This window comes from Globicephala melas, chromosome X, assembly GCF_963455315.2.
Source record: "Globicephala melas chromosome X, mGloMel1.2, whole genome shotgun sequence".
Classification (NCBI taxonomy): domain Eukaryota; kingdom Metazoa; phylum Chordata; class Mammalia; order Artiodactyla; family Delphinidae; genus Globicephala; species Globicephala melas.
In genome coordinates, this window is record NC_083335.1 from 121,424,460 (window position 1) to 121,450,489 (window position 26,030).

General features: G+C 42.2%; 1 protein-coding gene across 18 annotated transcripts in view; it reads right to left on the reverse strand.

Moving 5' to 3' along the window:
* Positions 1 to 26,030, reverse strand: part of NLGN4X (neuroligin 4 X-linked) — a 346,752-nt gene that overhangs the window by 226,528 nt on the left and 94,194 nt on the right. The window contains exon 1 of one of the 18 annotated variants that reach the window (XM_060292237.1): positions 9,855 to 9,973. The exons of the other annotated variants lie outside the window; for them this stretch is intronic. Coding sequence (XP_060148220.1) covers positions 9,855 to 9,927 — 73 coding nt within the window. The 5' untranslated portion in view covers positions 9,928 to 9,973. Of the gene's footprint in view, positions 1 to 9,854; positions 9,974 to 26,030 lie in introns of those variants that run through there. 18 annotated transcript variants of the gene reach the window in all.

The following is a 26,030-nucleotide window of genomic DNA, read 5'->3' on the forward strand; positions in this document are numbered from 1 at the left end:
CTCACTACGAGAAGCACATCTGGGCAAAAATGGTGGCAAGAAAGAATGAAAGAAATGCTGATCTCGGTCTTGGAGGTGCTCCTAATGTCTAGCAAAGAGAAAGAGGTTGCGTGTGCCTTTGGGAGTCATGGTTCCCAAATCTTCGAGGGTCTCCTGTTGGGTGTAATTCTGAATAAAGACGTTGCAGGGATTGGGAATGGAAGTGAAAGGGAAAGTGGGAGCGGAAATACAGGTTTCCTCCACTCTCTAAAAGTAAAGCTCGCCTATGGAACCTTCCAGAAGCCGAAACGGCCTAAAGCCAAGAAGCAAGGTCCTCAGGACACACCTTGCTCAGGGATGCACACGAGAAACCGAAGTAAAGCACAGACGTTCACAGACACAGTTCAAGGTTACGGCGGCCGGATGCTGGGATACAGAGACGCTGAGTGTGTTCCCGGGGAAAGTGCTCGGCGGCGCCCCCTGGCTGCTGGGGAGCACGCTGCCTCTTTGCGCACGCTGAATGCCATTTTTGCTTTTCGCCCTTTCTCTTCAAAAATGAAAATCCTCCTCGAATTTCTTTAGGTTAGTGAAAACAGGTTCTGGTGTAGGTCTTCCGTAAAAACACGGTGGTGTGAAGTGAACTTTCAGAAGTGGGGAGGTGGGCTGGTCCCTGTACTTATTCCACCTAACAAAGCCAAGCACCTCACGATACCCAAGAGACGGGTAAAGCCCTAAAAAGGTCACGATGCACATCCCGGGGCCATTCCCAACTGTTATTTTGTGATTTACAAAGTGCTGTTGATTTCCTCATGCGGCTGTGTTGCAGGGAAAGAAAAAATATCTGAAAGCGCACTCAAGTCCAAGACACCCCTCACCTAATGTATGCCATTAGATCTGGAATTCATCATAGATAAAGTATCATGTGCTGGGGACCTGTAGAACTCTGACCACATCTAAACTATGACACAAATGAACTTACTGTATGAAACAGACTCAGAGACAGGGAACAGACTTGTGGTTGACAAGGGGGAGGGGGGTGGAGGACAGATGCAGTGGGAGTTTGGGGTTAGCAGATGCAAACTGTTGCAAATAGGATGGATAAGCAACAAGATCCTACTGTACAGCACAGGGTGCTATATTCAATATCCTATGATAAACCATAATGGACGAGAAAAAAATATACATATATAAAAAATTTTCGTTTCCAGATTATTTCCTAAAACCTGCTCTAGATAAATAACACAATACTGGATTATAACCCCAGTATAAAATAAATATTCATTGGGTCCACCTTTGCAAAAGTAAATGATTGAATAAATAAATGGGGGAAAACGGACACATCTCTCAGGCAGCAGAACTTCAAATGATTTAGCTCATGTGAAGATACTCTGTCCTCCAGGAGAGAGAGCATTAAGTCCCATTCCTGAAGTGTGGAGCGCACACTACCGCCTTCTTTCCAAAGAGGACAGCAGGCGAAGGGGGAAAAGTCCCTTCGTAGTAGAGAACCTGAGGAACATGACCTCAGCCAGGTGATCAAGGTCACACCATCAGTGATAAGTCGCGTTGAGGACAGTATACCCCTTTGATGCGATGTGACCAGAAGGGCAGTGCACCTCTGTGGGCTTCCTCTGCAGACCCACAGCCCCAGTCTAAGCATGAGGAAAACATCACACAAACCCTGATGGAAGGACATGGTACAGGATACCCGATCGGTGCTCCTCGAAACTGTCAAGGTCACAAAAGACAAGCAAAGGAGAGACTGTCACAGCCGAGAGCTGTCTAAGGAGCTATAAAGGCTAAATGTATTATGGGATCCTTGAACAGAACCACATAAACGATGAAAACTGAAGCAACCTGAAAAATGTGTGAACTTCACTCAGTAACACTGTATAAACACAGATTCCTTAGTTGTACCAAATGTACCTTAGTACTAGAAGATGTTAATAATAAGGGAGTCCAGGGTGGTATATGGAAACTCTGTGTGTCCACAACAACTTTGTAAATCTAAAACTAGAATTAAAAGTTTAGTTTAAAAACAATTTTTGACAATATTTTCTCAGGAGTGTAATTCTTTCATAATTTGTTTTCTCAGGAAAGTAATTCACATACCTAAAAACTGAAAAGAAATATATTTCAATTTATATATAACATTTCTTTAAATTTTAAACTTGAATATTTTAGTAGAAAAGAAGAATCTAAAAATAGAAAGTAGTGGAAAAAAGTATTTATAAAGGAAATCGGCAGTTCAGGTTTTTAAACTTACTAAGTATTACAGGAAAAAAAACCTAGAGGAATTTACAACTTTGCAATAAATCCCAAATTCTGAAAGAATAAAAAAGACCCACATTTATAGCATCTAGCATCATCAGGGTCCTTTTGAACACCCTGGCTCTGACCAGGTCGCTAAGGGTTACTTAATTCAGGTTGGGACATGCTTGGTTCTCAAAAAATACCTATGATACGATTTACAGATAGACTTGAAGACTCCCCTCAGATCTGAGCTATTGCAGATTTTCACAGAATTAGAGCTGCTTCTCTTAAACCTATGAATGTTTAGGTGGTCAGCACTTTCATATTCCCTCGGTTTCTTCTCCCGTTTCACAATCTAAAGCTTCAGAGACTTTATTTTGTTTTGTTTTTGTTTTTTCGGTACGCGGGCCTCTCACTGTTGTGGCCTCTCCCGTTGCGGAGCACAGGCTCCGGACGCGCAGGCTCAGCAGCCATTGCTCATGCGCCCAGCCGCTCCGCGGCATGTGGGATCTTCCCGGACTGGGGCACGAACCCGTGTCCCCTGCATCGGCAGGCGGACTCTCAACCACTGCGCCACCAGGGAAGCCCAAGCTTCAGAGACTTTAAACTGCTTTTGACAAGAAGCCTGTAGTCTCAGCAGGATATGCGTCGCTTTTATTTATTGAATATATATTTACTGATGGAATTAATTATTGAGACAAATCCCAACGCTCAGCTCTTGTTTATAACCTGAGGCAAAAGCATCCTGTTGACCCGTTCCCATCTGGGTCATTACCAGATGCTGCTGACTGAAGTTAAGCCACATCCTCCCATGTTCCCTGACATATGCCATCGGTGTTACAACCACGTTAAACCTCTAATGTAATGGAAAGCTCTTAACAAGAGCTAGCCTCTGTAAAATCTCTTCCTATCCGAGTTGGCAATCTCGCAAGCTCTCTCTCTCTCTAACACACACACACACACACACACACACACACACACACACACTCCAAAATTTGATGACCTGAACTACTGAAGTTGAATTCTTCTGTTCATTATTGACTTTTCTGCCTTGTTACTGTAGCATCGGGGAAACTAAATATCAAATCACAGAATATTTTCCTTCATATGTACAATTACTAAAATGAAGACACTTGGTACGGTTGTCAGTGCTGACTGCAGATGGACAACGTGTTGGTGAATCTGTGAATTACTTTATCCTACAGGAAGTTCAGTAAACACCCTGCCCACGTTCTAAATGTCTGCCTTCTCAGAAAGCACCACCTTCATCTTGCAAACCACACAAACCCTGCTGACAAACGGCTACACGACATGTTCTCTCCTTCGTTCCATCCAGAAAAACAATCCCTAACAGAAATACACACCAGTCACCATGTCTACAACTGCTGCCATCTACAACCTAGCTGTGAAGATCAACCCATTTTCTAAAGTGGGTCTTCATCTCTAAGTGGCTTCCGGGAAGAAAAAAAAAATTGAGGGATAAGGACCCTGTGATGAAAGAGTGTGCTCTATTATGAGCGAGCGGCGGAGAGGACCGTTTAATAATTCAGCAACAGGTACTCCAGGACACGCTCATTACTAGGAGTGGAGGTGGGGCTGGGAGCAAAAGAGATGAATTTCACATGATTGCAGCAGTACAAAGGAGAACAAAATCATCCCACGCCGGGTCTTGAAAATAGAGGCTGTGGCATGTGTCCTTTTCTTTTGATAAAAAGCTGGAAAGGGAATCTGCGTTCAGTGCGTGCATTTCTCTAACACAGCTTATGGAACGCCTGTGCTATTTCAGGTGAAGCTGGGCGAAAACACGCCTATGTTTTCAAGGGCTTTGAGTCTCCTTGGACAAAAAGACAGGTCAACCCAAGACCTAGCATCCCAGTGATCGAGTGGGAGCTGGAACAGTGAATACTAGAAAGAAGCATTCAAGAATAGGGACGTGCAGAGACCCAAAAAGAGCACAGAGATGGATGGCCCCGTAGCGAGAGAAATGCCTGGAGAAGTGGGGAGGCTAGGAGGCCAAGGAAGGCATTTTGGAATTCGTCAGAACGTTTCCAGGCAACACTCAGAATCGCCCCGGCATCAGGCACGTCTGACCACGCGGCCTCCCCGCCCCAAGGCATGCCACCTGCGTGAGATGTCCAGTGGCTTCCTGTAAGCTGTTAGGATGCAGAACACGGTCTACAGTAGGGTGGTCCCACCATCCCGTACAGTTTTACCTTGTCTGCTTGCTCGTTGAATTAGGGTTATTCTTACACAAGTAATAAAGAAGTTGATAAACACTATGAAAGAACAGAAGTTGGATTCACACACTCACTCTCATTCAACAGATATTTATCAAGCCTTACTAAAGGCCAAGTTATCCAGATTCTGGGGCTGTGAGTTCTACAATTAGCACACTTCATGGTTCTAGCTGTGTGTGTTTAAACATTATAACTGTGGTTTAATGGACTAAATGCATTTGTTTCTTAGTACCTTTTGATGTAATTGTGTGGCGCTGGCTTTTCCACATAACAACATCACGACTTTTCTCTGTTATTCTACGAGGACATTTCTACCCCAACAACTGCACTAACGTATCGGTTTAACAGCATCAGTCAGTCACTCTGAGAAGCTCACCTGACCTGCATTCCATACCTTCCAATCCTACCCCTTCCTGAAAGTGCGCCATTGGCCACAATGTGGATGGGCCTAGAGGGTATCAGGCTTAGCGAAATAAGTCAGAGAAAGCAAATACTCTGTTATCATTTCTATGTGGAATCTAAAAAATAAAACAAACAAAGGTATGTGTCAAAACAGAAAAAGACTCACAGAGAACAAATTAGTGGTTACCAGTAGGCAGGGGGAAGGGAAGGGAGTAAGATAGGTGTAGGGGACTAAGAGATACAAACTACTCTGTGTAAAATAGATACAAGAATGGATTATAGGGCTTCCCCGGTGGCGCAGTGGTTGAGAGTCCGCCTGCCGATGCAGGGGACACGGGTTCATGCCCCGGTCCGGGAAGATCCCACGTGCCGTGGAGCAGCTGGGCCCATGAGCCATGGCCGCTCAGCCTGCGCGTCCGGAGCCTGTGCTCTGCAACGGGAGAGGCCACAGCAGTGAGAGGCCCCCGTACCGCAAAAAAAAAAAAAAGAAAGAAAGAAAAAAAAATGGATTATACAACATAGGGAATCTAGTCAATGTTTTCTAATAATTTAAATGGAAAGTAAACTACAAAAGTATTGAGTCATTAAGTTGTACACCTGGAACTAATGTAATATTGTAACTCAACTCTACGCCAATATAAATAATTAAATAAATACATAAGTAACCGATACGAAAAGAAGAATCCTAGCCTTTCCCCTCCCCTACCTGCCTCGAGTCTGCCCACATCTTGGTTAGGTTTCCTGATCCATCCTTCTGGACGGCTCTCAAAGCATCACCTGTTGCTGGTTCCATCCAGCTCCTGCCTCCCCTGCACCTGAGTAGGAGGGTGTGGCTGGAGAAAGACCTCATCTCAAGGCACGTTCCGGAGCCTGTCACCGTGCGCTCTATCAACCCATCTCCTAGAGGACTATTCTACACCCTCTTCGCCAGCTCCTCCGCAGCCTCAGTCTCCGCTGCAGCTCTGAGAAAGCAGAAGCAGTCAGAAGAACATCGCTCCAATCTCCTGCCAGCCCAGCCTCCTGCATCTCGGCCAAGCGTCCCCTCCCCTCCCAGGCATGCGCAGAAAGCTGCCTTCTTTCCGAGCGCCCCACTCCGTGGGAGCATGCAACCCATCGAACTCAGTGACGTCACCCTGCAGTGGTCTCTTTCATCCTGTATCCTAACCTCCTCTCTTGACTCGATCACACAAACGTGCTCTAGCCTCTTCCACCTTTGAAAATCTCCCCTCCTCCAACCCACCTTCCCTACAGCTACTGACGGGCCCATCTCTCTGCTGCCATTTACGGCACAATCGCTTGAACGGATTGCTTTCAGTTTCTGTTCTCTACTCTTTGCTCACCCCTTCAAGGACACTTTAGCCCTGACAAATCGATGACATAGCGCCTGCCAGGTCACCACGACCTTCAAGCAACAGGCTCAGTGGTCAGTCATTCCTGCCCCTCAAACCATTATACTCATCAGCAGCACTCAGCACAGTCAATCCTTTTTTTTTTTTCCTAAAACACCGCGGGCATCGCATCCTTGCATGCCTGCCGGAACCTCATCTGTTGTTCCCCTGTCGATCAACACCACTGCCAGGCTCCTTGCAGAACCTCCCCAGAGGAGGGGAGGTCTGAGCAACCTGACGTGCGTGGACACGGCACACCCCACACCGAAGCAGAAGCTTGAAGGATGGTTGCACGTTTCCCCTCTGCCACAGGGGCAGTTTCCTGGATTTGGGCGGTTCCCCCAGCTCGGATTCTGGAATGAAGACAAGGTGCAATGGGGGGAGGGCTGACACCAACCCATCGCCGGGGTGGCATCAACAGAAACGAAATAAACCACCCATACTGCAAATAATTGGGCTGTTGGTTTGGGGTTAGTGCAGTTGGACTCCATGTGTCTCTTTCTCTTTCCCTCTCTCCCCCTTCCTCTTCTTCCTTTCTTCTCTTCCTCTTTCCTTTTCTTTGGCCACACTTGCTTCTCTAAACTCATTTCTCTTGAAAATATGATTCGGTCTCGTAACGTTAAATCCCACCTACTTTCTGACGTCTCCTCAATGAGCATCTCCAGCCTATGCCTCCTGCTTCCCGTCCACACTCCTACAGCCAGGTACCAATCAGACACCTCTTGTGGTTGTCCTTAATTTGCACGCAGTCAGTCCCCTTATTTCTACACTGCTCCTCCTACAATGTCCCTGCCCTCAGGAAATGCCAACCCCATCCTTTCAGATACTCTGGACAGAGGACCTAGCGTCAGCCTTGAGTTGTCTCTCATTTCACATCCACCATCCGTCTGTTGGTTCTGCCTTGGAAACGCTCCCAGAATCCAAACACTTCACCTGGCAGCTCCCTACACCTCCATCGTCTCTTGACTGCATTATGACAAGGTCCACCTAAGTGGTCTCCCGACGTGTGCCCACACCTCCTGAGAGCTCATTTTCCAACCAGAACTCACAGAGCTCCAAGAAAAATGGAAGTCATAGCTTGTCCCTCCTCTGCTCGGAGATCGGCCGAGGCTTCCCATCCGCATCACTGGAAAACTAAAGCCCTTTCAATGGCTTGCAAGGTCGTGCACGGTCTGACGGCAGGCGTCTGTCTACTCTCATCTCCACTGCCCCGCCTTCATCCTGCAGCTCCAGCCACATGGTCCCCACGATAGTCCTTGAACACATCATGGTCTGCACCTCTTCAGGGACTGTGCACATGCTGTTCCCTACTTCCAGAAAGCTCTTCCCTCACTTCCTTCAGACCTCTCGGGCTGGCTTCCGCCAACCTCCGCGCTTAAAGCAACAACGCGTCAGCCCATTCGGGTTATGCCGCCTCCTTTAATCTGCATTATTTTCCTCCACAGCATGAATCGCTATTGAAAACACTAGATAGTCTTTTCTTTATTCATTTAAATTCCCTAAAGGGGAAAGACACTGTCCACTGTAGTCTACTGTTTTACTGTCTAGGAAAGTGCCACGCTCATAGTAGGTGCTCAGTAAATACTTGGTGACTGATTAACTGAATGTCTATGCTTAGGAATAAAGCAGCTCACAGACGGAAGAGATAGGAAGACAGGCATCTTAATCATACTCAGTGTCTACTTGCATAATTATATATTTATACACGTTAGGTCTCGATGAAAATATCAACAGAAATGTTGTACTCAGTGAAGCGAGCTGGTGGATATGAAAAGGTTTGAGTCAATATTTGGTGTTGAATTACTGATTTTTTTTTTTTTTTTTTAGTGCGAGACAGCCATATGAGAAAAACATAAATTCAGAGATATTTTCACAAGAAATACAAGAGTCAGGTAAGAATTAAGGAGAAAAATATCAGGCAACACACATTCAACCTGAGTGTTGGGAACACATAAGGGAGTGGTGGGGAGTGTGGCTATGTGGCGAAGGGAACGCTGCCTCTGAAGGAAACACTCCCTCCTCATCCCCAGTCAACCACTGGCCCAGAGTTGCCAAACCTTACATAGTTTCGACACATGTCGTAAATGTGGATTTTTTTTTTTTTTTGGCAAAAATTTTCAGCATCTACCCATGGCCAGAAATTTGAATTCTGTACACTGCTTTTTCAGGGCTTGCAAAGTTATGAAAATGTGACCTCTGTAAGATACGATCAAGGCACCGTTATACAGATCTGCCTCAACTTATGATGGGGTTACACCCCAATCAACCCACCGTAAGCTGAAAACGTCAGAAGTCGAAAATGCATTGAATACACCTAAGCTGCCCGACATCATAGCTTAGACCAGCCTACCTTAAATGCGTCCACAACACTCACATGAGCCTACATTTGGGAAAATCAACCAACACAGAGCCCACTTTACAAGAAAGTGTTCACTATCTCATGTAATTCATGGCATACTGTGCTGAAAGTGGAAAACAGGATGCTTGGATGGGTCTAGAAGGGTTGTCAGTGTATCTCTTGTTTACCCTCGTGACCACATGGCTGACAGCTCACCACCAATGCCCAGCAATGCGAGAGAGCACCAGACCGCACAGTGATAGTCTGGGAAAACCCAACATGCAAACTGTGATTTCTACTGAATGCGGATCACTTTCACACTATCAGAAAGTCCAAAATGTTTTTGCAAACTATGGTTTCTACTGAATGAGGATCGCTTTCACACCACCAGAAACTCCAAAATTTTTTGCATGTTCAACCATTGTCACATCGGGACCGTTTGTATTTATGTTACCGTTGGTAGTGCTGGCATATGTACTATGAGGAGAGCGACACTCCAGAAACAGCCCTAAGGGAAGAGGAGAGCAGTTAATTAATCCCCAGGAAAAAAAAAAAAATGCATGGTATCCTGTTACTGATTTGCAAAGTTGCTACCTAAGCTTCCCTATACAGAACAGAGGCAGGAATCAACATCTAGAGTACAAACGGGCATCTCCGAGCAGGACAGAGAAAGGCCAGTCCACAAAAAGATGGGCACTTTGAATGCAAACACTGTTTTAGTTGCCTTCACTCACCCAGCCCCCAGCACAACGCCTGGCACTTACTTGGAGCACAAGAAAACAATCTGAGAGTCAGTTGAGTGAAAGAACAGTATGGGAGCAGGTGAGTTCCTTAGTAGCGCAGTCATCGTAAGGCTCATCGTTGCTAATAAAATTAGTAACTTCTGGCAGATGCAAACTAGTATATATACGATGGATAAACGACAAGAACCTACTGCATAGCACAGGGAAGTATATGCAATATCCTGTGATAAACCATCATGGACAAGAATATGAAAAAGAATGTATATATATATGCATAACTGAGTCACTTGGCTGTACAGCAAAATTAACACAACACTGGAAATCAACTATACTTCAATCAAATTTTTTAAAAAAATAGTAACTGCTGGCATTAATTAAAAACCTCCCATGAGTCAGGCGCTGTGCTACGAATTTGCACAAATTATCTCAGGAATCCTTACAAAAGCCCTGTGAGGTGGGCACAATTTTTAGCTTCCTTCTACCATCAGATAACTGAGGTTTTCAGAAGGCATCTCACCTGCTGAATGCCGGGCCTCAGAAGAAGAAGGGTATTCAGAATCGGACTCCCTCACTGCATTTCCCCTGCACATTTTCTTTTTTCTTTTTTGGCTGCGTCGGGTCTTAGTTGTGGCAGGTGGAATCTAAGTTGTGGTGCGTGGGCTTCTCTCTAGCTGTGGCGTGCGGGCTCCAGAGTGTGTGGGCTCTGTAGTTTGCGGCACGCGGGCTCTCCAGTTGAGGCGTGCAGGCTCAGTAGTTGCGGCGCACGGGCTTAGTTGCCCCGCGGCACGTGGAATCTTAGTTCCCCTGACCAGGGATCGAACCCACGTCCCCTGCATTGGAAGGCGGATTCTTTACCACTGGACCACTAGGGAAGTCCCTCTTTATTCTATGTCAAGTGGGACGCTGGTGAGCTTATTGATCAGATTTGGGGGCACAGATCACGTTGGGAAGGGCGGTGAGCGCTTGTACGAAAGCAAAGAAGAAGAAAGAAAACAAGTACAAGGCAGGCATGAGAATGACAAATCCGCAATTGTCTGACGCCATGTAACACACGCCCAAGGAACTTCAGGGAATACAGCTGGTCCTGCAGGCATCACTCACAGTAAACAATATCTATGATGAGAAATCTCAGTCAACACGACTGGGTCTTCTATCTTCTCACTTCTCGCTAAGGAAGCATGAATGTGTCTTTCAATGAATTACAAAAAGCTTCATCCAAAGTCTTTACATTCCAGGGAAAATCCTGTGTAAAGGGCTAAGGCCTCTAAAAACATAGCTAATTGAAATAAAAAGCGTATTACCCTAAGGGTTTCAGGTAGGAGAAATCTTACTGTAAAGCACTGCCTGGGTTTCAACGTATAATATTCTAGAATATTCAAAATGCTTTCTGTGGTGATTATCTTACGACGAAAGCCCACTGCGTTGTTTGTCGCAATTCAGGTCTTTGAGATGGTCATCAGGTCATTAAGTGCAGGATATGCAGACACCAATAGTAGGGCAACGATAAAAACACAACCTGACATAACACAGGCATGTCAGGTTCGAATGCAATGAAAACTGTTGGCAATCCAAAAGCCCGACTTTTTGTAGGTCTGTTGGCCCACAAGTTTTTTTTAAGACATCTGGAAACTGCTTCTTTTTATTTACAGAAAGAGCACAAAACCACTCTTCAAAACCCCTTCAGTCACAGAATTTTCCACTCCATCTTCTGAACAAGCCACCTCAATTCCTTTCTCTGTTTCTGTGACCCAACTCGTTACCTGTTCTGAGATCACTACCAAAACTGAGAAACGCTTGGAGAAATAAACAGCAGTTGCGTTCTGTGGTGAGACGAAGGTGGTGCCTAGGACCTGAGCCGCCCAAGATGGGCATGATGGGCGAGCTTCTGGATGGTGTGTTGATCCTTCCCTCTCGCTGGGTGTAGGGGTCGGGGCTTTTCCTCTCATCAGGACCCTGAATCAGGAAATTCATGGGGCAGACCTGGGCAGACCAAAGGTCCCAAGGTTCCCGGGCACTCGGCAGACATCTGGTTTCCCACTGGAGTTGTAACCGAGCAGGACCCTACAAGGCCTTCCCAGAATAGACCCCCGCCTGTGTCCTTCGCCTGCCTTTTGTCCGTAGAAAAACTTTAGTCAAAAGAATACATTTAATCCGAGAAGTGAGAAGATGCAGAAAGACAGTAAAACAGTCAAGCAACACAAAAGAGTAATACTTTAGCCATTCAGCAAAGTCAAGGACCTTTAGTTCTTCCTCAGGGTTACAGATCATATTCCGAGCCACGTCCTTTGAGCTGTTATGCAGATACTGAAACCTCCACCGGGCAGGAGAAGTTAACTGCGTGCTGCCCACCAGCACACAGACCACAGACCGGTTGGAACCAGAAGGTTGATGATGCTGACTCCCGATGACCTCACCACCAACCAATCAGAAGAGTGTCCACAAGCTGACCACGCCCCGCTCCTTGAAGACTGTAAGACTTCTCACAACACCCTCTTGGGCGGGACACACAGTCTTGAGGGCGTTAGTCCACTGTGGCCCCCTTTGCCCGGAAAGGCAATAAAACTATGTCTTTGTACTTCACCCAAAGCTCTGCCTCCGAGATGTAATCCGGCCCCGATGGCAATTAAAGCAACAGGCTAGTGAAACACCGGAGCATTCTCTCCCCACGCCCTCCATGCAGCAGGCTGCATATTTACGACTCAACTTTGTGGGTTTCTCAGAGAAGAACCTGCCTGTAGAGGGGAGAGGGGAGATGGCAGAAAAGGGTACAAAGCCCTCGGTTCAGGAGCCAGAACAGGGATTCCAGAGGCCCTCCTAGGGGGACCCCTCTCCCTTCTCCAATATACCCAGAGGCAGTAAATCGAGAGCAGGGCTTTTCAGCAGTCAGTGTATATAAATTACCCACCAAGGTACCTGCTAGCCTCAAGGAAATACATGATAAACTCATAGGAAATACTGCGGAGCCCGTCAGGAGCACAAACATGACAAAGAAATAGAATCATCTATTTATTAGAAAGACGGATGACCGGAATAAATATAAGGCATTCACTAAAAGTATATTAAATGCCCCCCAGTGAATGGCAACAGAAACAGGAACAGTGATGAAGGGGTCAAAAGAGACACCGGGCAAGGAAAGTAAGATGGTTGAACTGAAAATTTCAAAGAACTGGCTGAAATGAAAGAATTCAGCGAAATCAGCCAGCGAATACGTGCGTGAGCCAAAAGATAGTTATTTTCCCAGAAGACATCTGGGATGGAGAAACGGGGAAAAAATCCCTTATATGCCAAGATATGGAAGACAAATACACACATCATCTAAGAGGACATTCATAGAAAGACAGCAACACAGATTAAAAGGCCGAGAGGAATTCTATTAGAAATAATGGCCAACACTCAACTGTACACTTTTTAAATGATTAAAGTGACTCATTTTATGTTGACATGAATTTTACCTCAATGAAGAAAAAGACAAAAAAAAAAAAATAAGAAAAGGAATAACAGGCTGAGACTTTCCAAGCAGTAAAGAAAAATGTGTAAGGCTTAGGATTGAAAACACGCAAGTTAAAGAACGAGCTTATTTTTAAAATAAAACCGAAAAATCAACTTCTGGACCAATTACCATGATTTTTAGTAACATTAAGGACACACTTAATATGTTTCCAGCTTCCAGTGAGAAAAACAGCAAATAACGTGCAAATGAAGGGAAATCACAGTAATACGGGCTTTTTCACACCAACGCAGGATAGAAACGGCAGCACAGGATCTCAGTGGAGTATTACTTTCTACAAGTTAAAGGGAGAGGAAGGAAGCCTAGGATTTTATATCCAGTGAAAGCATCTTTTAAATGAAAAGGAAAACAAAATTTGCAAAAGTCTTATAAAATTTACTGCCTTAAGCCCTCATGAAAATACTCTTGGAACGATTTATTTCTGCAAAGAGAGACATGGGTCCAGAACAAAGCATTATAATAAAGGTAAACATAGAGCATTAGTAGCCTCAGAAAACAGTCACTTAGAGCCAAAATTCCCTTAGCACCCAGCATGGTTGGGGGTGCAGGGGGATTGAGGAGAGACATGCAAAGAACATGGTAAGTCTGTATCTTGTTCTGGGGAAAATTATGAATACTGAAATGTTTGATAGGTAATACTAAGAATAGTTATAGGTCTTAGGTTAAAATCTAATTGTACACTACAACTTTCAAGTAAGGAGAGGAAAACTTGATGAATCCACCCTATAAGACGACAGAGGAAAAAAACAGTATAACAATGAAGTTAGCAATAGAAACTCAGAGTTGTACAATGCACGTTAGGAAAAGCAAAGGAAAAAAATGAAAATCAAGGAAGCGTGGTAAACAGACGATACAAAAAAATGACATGAATTATAAGCTCTAGAAGAACTGTCACTGCAAAAATATAAGTGGGATAAACTGATACATTAAGATTACAAGCAGTTTTATCAACCTATTGTTGACAGTAGATATATTTAAAACCGAGGGCCACGTAAACGAGATAGAAGAGACTAAAAAGATAGAGTATGAGATAAGTTCACTGAAAAAATATCTGGGATGCAAATTTAATATCAGATAAAAAATCATAAATGTCATGATGGCATATTAAATGCTGGGGAAGGAGCAGATGAGAGAAAAGATGTAAATGACATACTTATGTAAGTCCCTCATAATAAAGCCTGAAACTGTGTAGAAAAGTAAATAATATATGTTATACATGTATATGAAGTATATGTAAGGTATATTATTAAATAACATATTTATATATTATTTAAATATTATATATTTTGATAAATATTATAATTATACATAGTTATATATGTAATCTATAATCTATCTATATAGTATATAATACATAATTTAATTATACATTTATAGATATTACATTTAATATTATATTATTATAGATTACATATAACATATATTAGTATACATTATTATAATGTTATTGTATATTAATGTATAATGTTATTATATAATACATAACATTTAAGATAAAAGAAATGTAAGAAAAATAAAATATCAGAAGAAATTAAAAGAGCACCTTCTTGGAACCGATCAACTTAGGAGAGAAAACGTTATCTGATAGATATATACGGAAATCTACGCCCCTCAAAACACACACACAGACACGTATTTGTAAATATGCATCTGCGTGTGTATAGCACGGTGTATGCGAGTATGTGTGTATGTGTGTGGCTTTCAAGCACACACAGAATGCTTACAAAATGTTCCACTCATAAGTCATACTTTAAAGAAGCAGCATGATACACCAATATATTCTTTGACCATAATTCAATAGAATTAGAAACCAGTAGTTTAAAACATCCCATAAAAGTGTTAGGACAGGGCTTCCCTGGTGGCGCAGCGGTTGAGAGTCCGCCTGCTGATGCAGGGGACACGGGTTTGTGGTCCGGTCTGGGAAGATCCCACATGCCACGGAGGGGCTGGGCCCGTGAGCCATGGCCGCTGAGCCTGCGCGTCCGGAGCCTGTGCTCCGCAACGGGAGAGGCCACAACAGTGAGAGGCCCGCGTACCACACACACACACAAAAAAGTGTTAGGACATTAAATATGTCTGTGTGTACACCTTTAAGGTAAAGTAAAGATACAAAATACTTGTCATTCAATGATAATTTAGGCATCAACTATAAATATTTGACAGGTCTAAAGAAATGCTTACAGGGATAATTAAAAGTTCAAATACATTTACAAGATAACAAGAAAGATTGGAAATAAATGAGCCATGGAGGCAAATAAAAAACTAGAATGACAGGAAAACAATAAACACCAAGTGAATAACAAAATCATGTCTGACAGAGATGAGTAGGAATCTGTGAAATAGGGAACAAGAAAGCAGTTGAGTTAATTATGAAAATGAAACGTAATTTATTGAAAAGCTTCATAATATAAGTGAACATCTGGTAACACTATTCGAGGAAAACCAAGAAATAATGAAAATAAATGAACAAAGGGGGAAATCAGTGTAAGTAATCCTAAATAAAGTAAAAATACAAACAAAGAAAACTTTAATAATATAAGCAATCCTGCGAGAAAACCTAAATTTAAATAGATGTTTGAGAACATACGAATAAAACTTACACACCAATAGATTTAAATAAACTAGCTAAGGACTATTAATAACATGAAGTAAATAAAAACAATCTCCCACATAAAACTCACCAGCCAACATAATGTTCAGGCAATTTCTAGTATATGCCTTTCTACTGACACGTTGTTCAGAAAATATAAAATGAAATGAAGCAGCCAATATTTTCGTAAGATTAGTTTAACTTAGGTATCGAAAGCAAACAAGGACGGTGCGAGATCAGAAAACCAAGTCTACAAAGTGTGGATGAAACATGTCGCCTGCCAGAGCAGTAAACGCAGGGTACTGTAGTCATGGAGCCCTCAGCCACCGCAGCACAGCCCCGCTCCCCACCCCCAACCAAGCTGAGCCCTGAGGGGGCTCAGGATGGGAAAGAACAAGATGCTCCCCAGGTAGCTGAGGTGCAGTTCAGAGGAATGCTTTCAATGAGCCCAGACGCTTGCCTCACCCCAAACACAGAAAAGCGCTAAATTCATTAACTGGAGGTGTCTGGTTTTCTTTAATGAACAGGAATCTTTTGATATTCCAATTACGTGAATTTTGTTGCAAAAACTCCTCTGCATCCAGGCTCTTCGCCAACCTCTTTGGAGCAGTCCCTCAGAGCTACCTGAGACACTGTCTCCGGGGCTTGAAGTCCTCAGAAAATCCACCGAATAAAACAAAACACAACTATTAACTTTTAGGTTGGGCATTGTTTTTTCAGTCAACAAAATCAAATCAAATTCAAATAATATTATAAATCAAATTCACTTATGAATGTACTGATGTAAACATCCTAAGTGAAATATTAACAAACCAAATTTAAGAGAGTACTGGCCATTTTTTTAAAGTTTGCATTATGATCAAAATGGGGTTGTTTCCAAAATGCACTAATACAAAATAAATATATTATTAAATCAGGTGAATAGAGAAAAAAGAAAAGAGAGAAATCATGTAATCAACGGCAGAGATGCCAAGATGTGTTTACAACATTCACTACCTATTTATACTTAAAAAAAAAAAAAGCTTTCAACTTAGTAGAAAACTGGAAATCAAAGGTAATTTCTTTTATCTGATAACAGCCATTTGTAAAACATCTCTAGCCAAAATCACATTTATTTATCAAAGAGTGTTAGACTCATTTCCTATAAAATCATGAACAGGGATATAAGTTTGCACTAATGTAGTTCAAAACAACACTGGGTGTCCAGGGTCAATGTAATGACACAAGGAATAAAGGCAACAAAAGTATAAATATTCAAAAGGAAGGGAGAAAATGGTCGTTATTTGTGGATAGTTTGATCACTGTTTTGGAAATCACGCACTTTAATAGGTAAGGCACTACAAATAGTAGACAATCCAAAAAGATTGCTCAATATACAATCAACGTACCACAAGTCAAGACATTCTTTTATACCAGGAGCAGGAAATGACATAGAAAATAAGGTAATATTTACCAACAAAATAAATTGCCTAACATATAATTTTAATAGAGCTAAAGTTAGAATTCAATCAGTAGTGAACTATGCCAGTTTATGGCTGGGACTACATGAATTTGGAAAGGTATCTGTTCTTCTTAAACTAATCTTTCAATTCAATACAGCTCACAACAAAGACAGCAGAAGTTTGCAGAATTTGACACATTGATTTTCAACTGTATGTGAAAGAATAAACATCTTACAGAGAGGAAAGAGAACATTAAAGAAGAAAAAATAGATTATTCTATGTGATTCACATCTTGCTCTACTGCAGGAACTGACTGATGGATGGGACCAAATACAAAACCCATAGGTTGCCCTATGTATTTGTGGTGGACGTTAGTTTTTATTGGGTTATTTTCGGCAGGCTCTTTTTTTTGAAATTTATTCTCTCTCAGTTCCACAGGGAATCACTCTTGCCTCTGGCCTCGGCAGATAACGAGCAAGCAATCTGGAGGGCAGAAGGAGAGAGTACCCTATACATGTAAGACCTCCTGGCAGGTATGCCTAGGACAACCTCGATGGGTATTTGTAACTCCACATAAGGGCTCCCTACTATAGCTACTTCAGGGTTACTGCATGACCCTGTGCTGGTTTCCCTATATCCTGCCCCCAATCTTTTAATATACTTCTTTGTATGTGGGTCATCTTTCCCTATCAGGACCCAGGCTGACACCACAAATCACTGGGAAGGGATACACTGTTTACCTTATATGTTGAAAACACTGGTTCACGATTTGGAGGAAAATAACCCTGGATCCCTACCTCACACCATACATACAAATAAATTCTGTTTAGATTAAAAATGCATGGATTGGGGGGAGGAATTGGGAGATTGGGATTGACACATATACACTATTGATACTATGTATAAAATAGATAACTAATGAGAACATACTGTATAACACAGGGAACTCTCTACTTCATGCTCTGAGGTGACCTAAATGGGAAGGAAATCCAAAAAAGAGGGGATATATGTATACGTATAGGTGATTCATTTTGCTGTACAGTAGAAACTAACACAACATTGTAAAGCAACTATATACGCCAATAAAAATTAATATAAAAAAAGGCTAGGACAAACCCTAACACTCCTAGAAAATTATGCAGGAAAACAATTTTGTGATCTTTGGGGAGATCATGATTTCTTCAATACGTCCTGCTTCGAAAAAAGGTAAGGGAGAAAAAACATGTCAAGGGTTCCTCACTAAATCGAAACTATTCATCTTTGTTTCAACAAAGGGCATCAGAAATAGGGGTCATGATGGGAGGGAACTGGGGGAAGATATTTGTACTGGAGAAAATTATCGACGGTTGACCTTTTAAACCAGACCATGCTCACCTGTGTGCCTGGTGCCCTGTATGTCTCAGCTGGAGAACCAAGACATGGGTTCATGAAGGCAGGTGTGGCCGGAAGGATACAAGCCGCCTGGCAGGCTCCTCCTATCCCTGGCAGCCTCTCCTCTCTACACCACTGTAAATATTCTCGATACATACTGTGCCACCCTGTCATCGTTTTCTATTCTTGTCATATTAAGAAATAAAACCGAGAAGCCCTGGAGTAGATTATACAGGGGAACTTAAAAAGACTGCAAGTGCAATAGAAAATAATACTATTAAGATGCTTTTACAAAACAATCCACTCTGAATATTTCCCCATCACTACATATTATCCTATAATGCAATTGTAATGGCTTGTATTCCATGCTCATATTGTATCTATAATTACATAACAAATTCTAGACTGTTAAAAACTGTTGCATCCATTTTATTTTTCCTTTTGCTATCCTAAGCGCTTGGCAATGAAAATCCCTTATACCAGCGTGTTTCTGCACATGTCCAATGACCTCCTGAGAATAAAACTCCTTGTCGTGCAATGTATTCCTGGCACACATTCCTAGCATTTGCTACCTATTGCCATGCTTTCTCCCAGGAAGATTATGACAATGCGCAAACCCTCCGGCACTGCATGTGTAGGCATTTCACCCTGTCCGCAGCTCATGGGGTTTCACGGGATGGAAGAGGAAATGATTCCATGAAGTACAACAGCTGCAGAGAAAACTGAAGTCCTCCTTCCAGACACAAAAAGAAAACACGGGTCTGATACTTACGCAGAAATTTATGTCCATTTAACAGATAATTAGCATCAGTTATACTTTGCATGCCTCGGTCATTAGCAACTTCAAAGACTCATAGGGATGAATACAACCCTTGCCTGTTGGTAGAGTACTACTTGTTGGTTAGAAGGGAAGCAGGTCACCTAATGAAAACAGGAAAGAACAATTCAAAGGGCAGATAACCTCCTACACAGACAGGAGGCAGCTTTGAGGTCAGAGAGGCAGAGAAGGCATTTTGGAAAGAAGCTTAGTTGAATCCATTTATTGACGTGTGATATTGCCTGTCTACATTTACAAGCTACACAGACAAACGGGCATCCCTAAGTATACTTGTGCCTCCAAAGCATTCCATTCACAGGTAGCAGACTGCTTTTTAGCAAGGTCTTTACCTTGTCCTTATTTTTTGCAGCGTTTCTCTCTTTCCATTAAATGATAACAGATGGCAAGCGTAGGAGTTGCATCTCTGTGCCTGAAAGAGACTGCTTGTTTCCTGGGTCTCCATCAAGGGTGGGTGAAAAACTGAAGAAATCTGTCTGTGCGGAGTACGTTGTGGCAAACGTGTATGCTAACATTTCAAGATCCGATGAAAGAGTTCCCTCCCCCCAAAAAAACCCCACAAAGCAAATATAAAACAAAATCATACACAAACACCCAAGACTGACAATTTTTCAATACTAAAATGTTTAAAAAATCCTATTTGGGGAAGGAACCTAAGTGTCCATCAACACTTGAATGGATAAGATGTGGCTGGTATACAGTGGAATATTACTCAGCCATAAAAAACAGTGAAATAATGCCATTTGCAGCCACATGGATAGACCTAGAGATGGTAAGTCAGACAAAGACAAATATTATATGATATCACTCATGTGAAATCTAAAAACATGATACAAATGAACTTATTTACAAAGCAGAAATATACTCATAGACATAGAAAACAGTACGGAGGTTCCTCAGAAAACTAAAAATAGAATTATCATATAATGCAGCAATCCTACTCCTGGGCATATATCCAGACAAAACTCTGAACCCCTAGGTTCACAGCAGCACTGTTTACAATGGCCAAGATACAGAAGCAAACTAAATGTCCATCGACAGAGGAATGGATAAAGAAGATGTGGTACATATACACAATGGAATACTACTCAGCCATAAAAAAGAATAAAATAATGCCACTTGCAGCAACATGGATGGACCTAGAGATGATCATACTAAGAGAAGTAAGTCAGACAGAGAAAGACAAATATTATATGATATCACTTCTACATGGAATCTAAAATATAATACAAATGAGTCTATATACAAAACAGAAACAGACTCACAGACATAGAAAACAAATGTATGGTTATCAAAGGGGGGAGGGATAAATTAGGACTTTGGGATTAACAGATACACACCACTATATATAAAATAGATAAACAACAAGGTACTACTGTATAGCATGGGGAATTCTACTCAGTATCTTGTAATAGCCTATAATGGAGAAGAATGTGAAAAAAGTATACACACACACACACACACACACACACACAGCTTTATATATACATAAAGCTGAATCACTTTGCTGTACACCTGAAACTAACACAATATTGTAAATCAACTATCCTTCAATTTAAAAAAACCTATTTGGGGCTTCCCTGGTGGCGCAGTGGTTGAGAGTCCACCTGCCGATGCAGGGGACATGGGTTCGTGCCCCGGTCCGGGAAGATCCCACATGCTGCGGAGCGGCTGGGCCCGTGAGCCATGGCCGCCGAGCCTGCGCGTCCGGAGCCTGTGCTCCGCAACGGGAGAGGCCACAGCAGTGAGAGGCCCGCGTACCGCAAAAAAAAAAACAAACCTATTTAACTATCAAATGTACGGTATTCAATTTCTATACCAATTGTGAAAAAAGCTTCCTAATCTTTACAGTATTCCCCGTGCCACACTTGCTTCTGGAAATGTCCATCTTATAACTGATTTTGCCTCAGTCGCTCATACAACAGTGTCATTACATTTTACCATACTGAAATTCCACAGGAAACCTTCTGAAATGGAGAAAAGTACTCAGTGTGAATTCCCTATTGCTGCCCTTGTTAAAAGCCAGACGCTTACCTAAAGCAGACGTGCTTTTGCAACCAAGCTTTCTTTTCATTTTTCAGATTCTGTGCCTCAGCTTTTTCCCACTAAACTCTGCTGCTGGTGGCATTAATTCTGCTTCACGCACTCCTAATAAATCACTGCAGCTCCACTCTCCTGGCTCTTCTGTAAATCTGGCAACAATGATGTTAATTGTGCATGAAAAATATATTAAAACTGTAAATCATCGCTATTTTCAAGCAGGATGCGAGTAACAAATCTAAAGTAACAAATCAATCCCTCTTCCCTTTGTCCGTATTTGGCCAGAGGCCATTATATTAAAAGCACAAAATCACAGGCTGTCTTTCATCAATTAGGCCTTACTGTTCGCTTCTGAATCTAATCAAGAACAATATAAAATGTACCACCAATCCCATGGTAATGACCACTGACTAATTTTGTTAATGGTGGTGGGAGATTCTCTTTGTATGGTGCATTCTCTGGAGTATTCTGATATGGGGACATTTTTGTACCGGTTGCATATAAAAGGGCCAAAGTATTTCTTTTTGATGTTTCCTGCTAGCTATAATCATGGCACAGAGGAAGGAGCTCTTGGGTAATTCTCTATCACTTCCTAATGGCAACAGCTGAATTCTAACTTTACGTTCCAGGCAATAGGAAATAGATTATTTGTTCTACCAAGGATGAAAGATTGATCTTTTATTTTTAAATGTACCTATAGGTATTCCCTTCGAATCTTGCTACACCGCTCGATATAGACAGCAGCACAAAAAAATTTTTTATAACCTAACTTGGGGAGCAGAAGCAACCACATACAATATCTACCAATAGACTTTTCTCTGCCAAAATTAAAAATAAAAAGTAATTGAGACAACAGTCTCCTATTTTTCTTGTATGCACTCTCTCCTCCTCTAAATGCTCCATGTCTGGATAAAGAAACTCGGCAAACTAATCAACAGATAAATTAACCCATCCGTCAACTTGCTGGATGGGCGATCTAATCCATTCTCACTTCTCTGATGGTCCTTGGAAACGAGGTGCCACAATGGAAACAAGTAAGTCTTTCATGGTCAGAAACTCAGGCACGAGGCCAAGTCAACGACGGGACAGATCACCTCTGCAGAATACATCAAATGACACCATCGAGATGTCAGCTGAGGCCAAGATGAACGAGAGAACAAAGAACAGGCCGACTGAGTAATTGATCTCCAAATGCAGATCAGAGTTTGTCATCTGACTGCTTAAAAACGTCCCTTCATGGGACTCTGGCTGTCAACAAGACAATGCCCAAAGAGGACAAAGGAGATCATACGTGAAACACGCCTGCTGTAGTGCCCGGCACTTGCGCACGTGGTCAGGCAACGTTGGGCTCTCTCTCCCCTTCACTGCCCCGCTGGAAATCTACTGCAAGTTGGCTGCAATCTGCCTCTGCGGGAATTTATCTGACGGATCACACTGTTCTCTGTCTCCAGCGTTTCCCAAGCACTCCAGCAGGTGGGCATCAGGGAGACCCCTGAACGTGCACATTGCACAGGACAGCTGCTCACGACAGAGGATGTCAGTAGTGCTGAGGCTGAGAAGGGCCAATGGCGGGACAAACAGTGGCTGAACGCTGAGATCATAATCACTTTGCCACCACTAACGTTTTAGGAATGTATGCATTTATCCATGAGGAATATGCACTTGCTAAAAATACTAGACCTACATATATATACTCTGCACACGTAGGTTTCTTTGATGCTGTTGTTCAGTGTTCTGCGATGAAGTTACATGAAGAGTTGTTGCAAAGATGACAAGAATGCGTTCCACCAAGAGCAGAGTGAGGTCTCGCTCCTATATTCCACACTGAGATGGTCTCACCTTACTGATGCGGCCCCCGTGCAGAGGGCTGCGGACGAAATGGGAGACATATATTTATACAGTCATATCTCCCGTGCACCACACGTTAACCCGGGTACAGAGGACGTAGGGATCTCTAAAATGCGAAAGAACAGTGCCCGTTGAATATCCTCTTATCCTCATAGCAACCCCGTATCCAACACACCAGCCCTGGGTTCACTCCTAAAGCTTGCACGTCAAAGTCTGACATCTATTATTTAATCATCTAATCATTTAGAACCTAAAGATGATATTACTGACTGAGCCGTGGATTATGCATGTTAGAGGTCATGGGAAAATGACAGAATGGGTCTGTAATCTGTCCATGGTGTGTCTCAGGACATGCAGCTACCCATGCCTGAGGCAGGTTCTGAACACAGACCTCAGCTCCTTGTTCCTTCACGGTCAAGGAGTTCTAAGGAGACCCCTCTGTGTCAACTGTCAGCAGTGGGTGTGTCCCCAGCTACCACCTTCCATTTTCCATAGCTTCCGTCCATCACCTGCTAAGTTCCGGATTTGCTGGTGCCAGGGCAGGCATGTGCTGGTTAGGCTCCCTGGCTGGATGTGCTAGCCACAGAAGGGCCCCGATGGACTCCAAAAAGATCCATGCTATAGAGCCTGGATGCAGAAGCTGTGGTCCAAAAGGAAGAAGAATTCAAGGCAGACTGGTTCTGCTCTCTGTACTCGACTCTGGTTATAGCCAACTTGCTCCCGTACTTTATATATTATTCGTAAGCGTGTACTTACATGCAATAAATGAAAGCAGGCTACAGTACTTCATTCCATGAATAGATCATAAATTACCTCTCACCTGTTTTATTTATCTTTTATTTCCCCTATCACAAATGTAAATTCTTAGCCATAAATCTCTAGGCACATTTAAAAAAATTATTTTGTTAAAATGGATTGCTTGAGGCAGAGCTACTGGTTCAAAAGTTATGGACATTTTTATTCTTTTCACACAACCTGCTATGTTGCTTTTCCAAAAAACATGCTTTTGCATATACCAATTTAGAAAAATGCCTACCAAGAAAAGTCATGCATACACCATAAAACTCTTAAAAGAGAACACAGGCAAAACATTCTCTGACATAAATCATAGCAATGATTTCTTGTATCAGTCTCCCAAGACAAAAGTAATAAGAGCATAAATGAACAAATGGGACCTAATCAAACTTAAAAGCTTTTGCACAGCAAAGGAGATCATCAACAAAACAAAAAGACAACCTACGGAATGGGAGAAAATATTTGCAAACAATGCAACCAGCAAGGGGTTAATGTCCAAAATATACAAACAGCTCACACAACTCAATATCACAAAAAAAAAAAAAACAACAGTAAAAAAAAAAAAAAAAGGGCAGAAGACCCAAGTAAATATTTTTCCAAAGGAGACATACAGATGGCCAACAAGCACATGAAAAGATGCTCAACATTGCTAATTATTAGAGAAATGCAAATCAAAACTGCAATGAGGTACTACCTCACACTGGTCACAATGGCCAAAAAGTCTACAAATAATAAATGCTGGAGAGGGTGTGGAGAAAAGGGAACCCTCCTACACTGTTGGTGAGAATGTAAATTGGTGCAGCCACTGTGGAAAACTAAAAAACTAAAAATAGAACTACCGTATGATCCAGCAATCCCACTCCTGGGCTTATATACAGAAAAGAGGAAAACTCTAGTTCGAAAAGATATATGTACCCCAATGTCCATAGCAGCACTTTTTACAACAGCCAAGACATGGAAACAACCCAAGTGCCCATCAACAGACAATTGGTTTAAGAAGATGTGATATATACACACAAACGCTGAAATACTACTCGGGCAGCAAGAAGAATGAAATATTGCCATTGGCAGCAACATAGATGGACCTAGAAATGATCATACTAAGTGTCGTAAGTCAGACGGAGAAAGACAGATATTATACGACATCAATTATACGTGGAATCTAAAAAAATTGTACAAATGCACTTACAAAACATAAACAGACTCAGACATGGAAAACGAACTTACGGTTACCAACGGGGAAAGGTGAGAGGGACAAATTAGGAGCTTGGGATTAACAGATACAAACTACTACACATAAAATAGATAAACAACAAGGACCTATTGTATAGCACAGGGAACTATATTCAACAACAAGGACCTATTGTACAGCACAGGGAACTATACTCAACATCTTGTAATAACCTATAATGGAAAAGAATCTGAAATATATAAAACGGAATCACTTTGCTGTATACCTGAAAGTAACACAATATCGTAAATCAACAAAAAAAGTCATGCATACACATTACTTTGGGCATAGAATATTGTTTTATTACATCTTTGCTGATATTATAGGTGAAACTGTGTTTTCTTTTATTAAATCACATTTAATTACTCTTAAGAAAATTACATAGGCAAGAGTCAGACAGACTTAAAGCCAAATTCTGGTTTTTTCCTTTTACAAACTGGCCAACTTAGATAAAGTATGAACCACCCCCGGCTTCACTTTCCTCATTTGTGACATGGTATTTTGGAGTGCTATTAGGTGTCCTCACTGATAGAGGATGCCCAAGTTTTAAAGCAAAGTGTCTGCTATACAAGCTCACTCACTGAATGCCACCTACTATCATCTTCATTACCATCACCATCATCAACACCCTCCTCACCTCTCTCACTGTCATTATCATGTCCATCATCACAGTCATCATCACCATGACCACCACCACAATTATCAACACAAAAGCATCATCTTCATTGCCGTCATCAACACCACCATCAGTAGCATGAAAATTATGACCGTCACTATCATCAGCATCATCACTACCACCATCATTATCACCATCAACCTCTTCATTGCCATCATCACCATCATGGTATCATCATCTCCGTCACCCTCATCTCGTCATCATCACCATCACCATCTTCACTGCTATCAATAACACCATCATCAGTATCATCAAAATTATGATCATCACCATCATCACCACCATCATCATCACCATCATGGTATCATCATCTCCGTCACCCTCATCTCATCATCATCACCACCACCATCATCATCG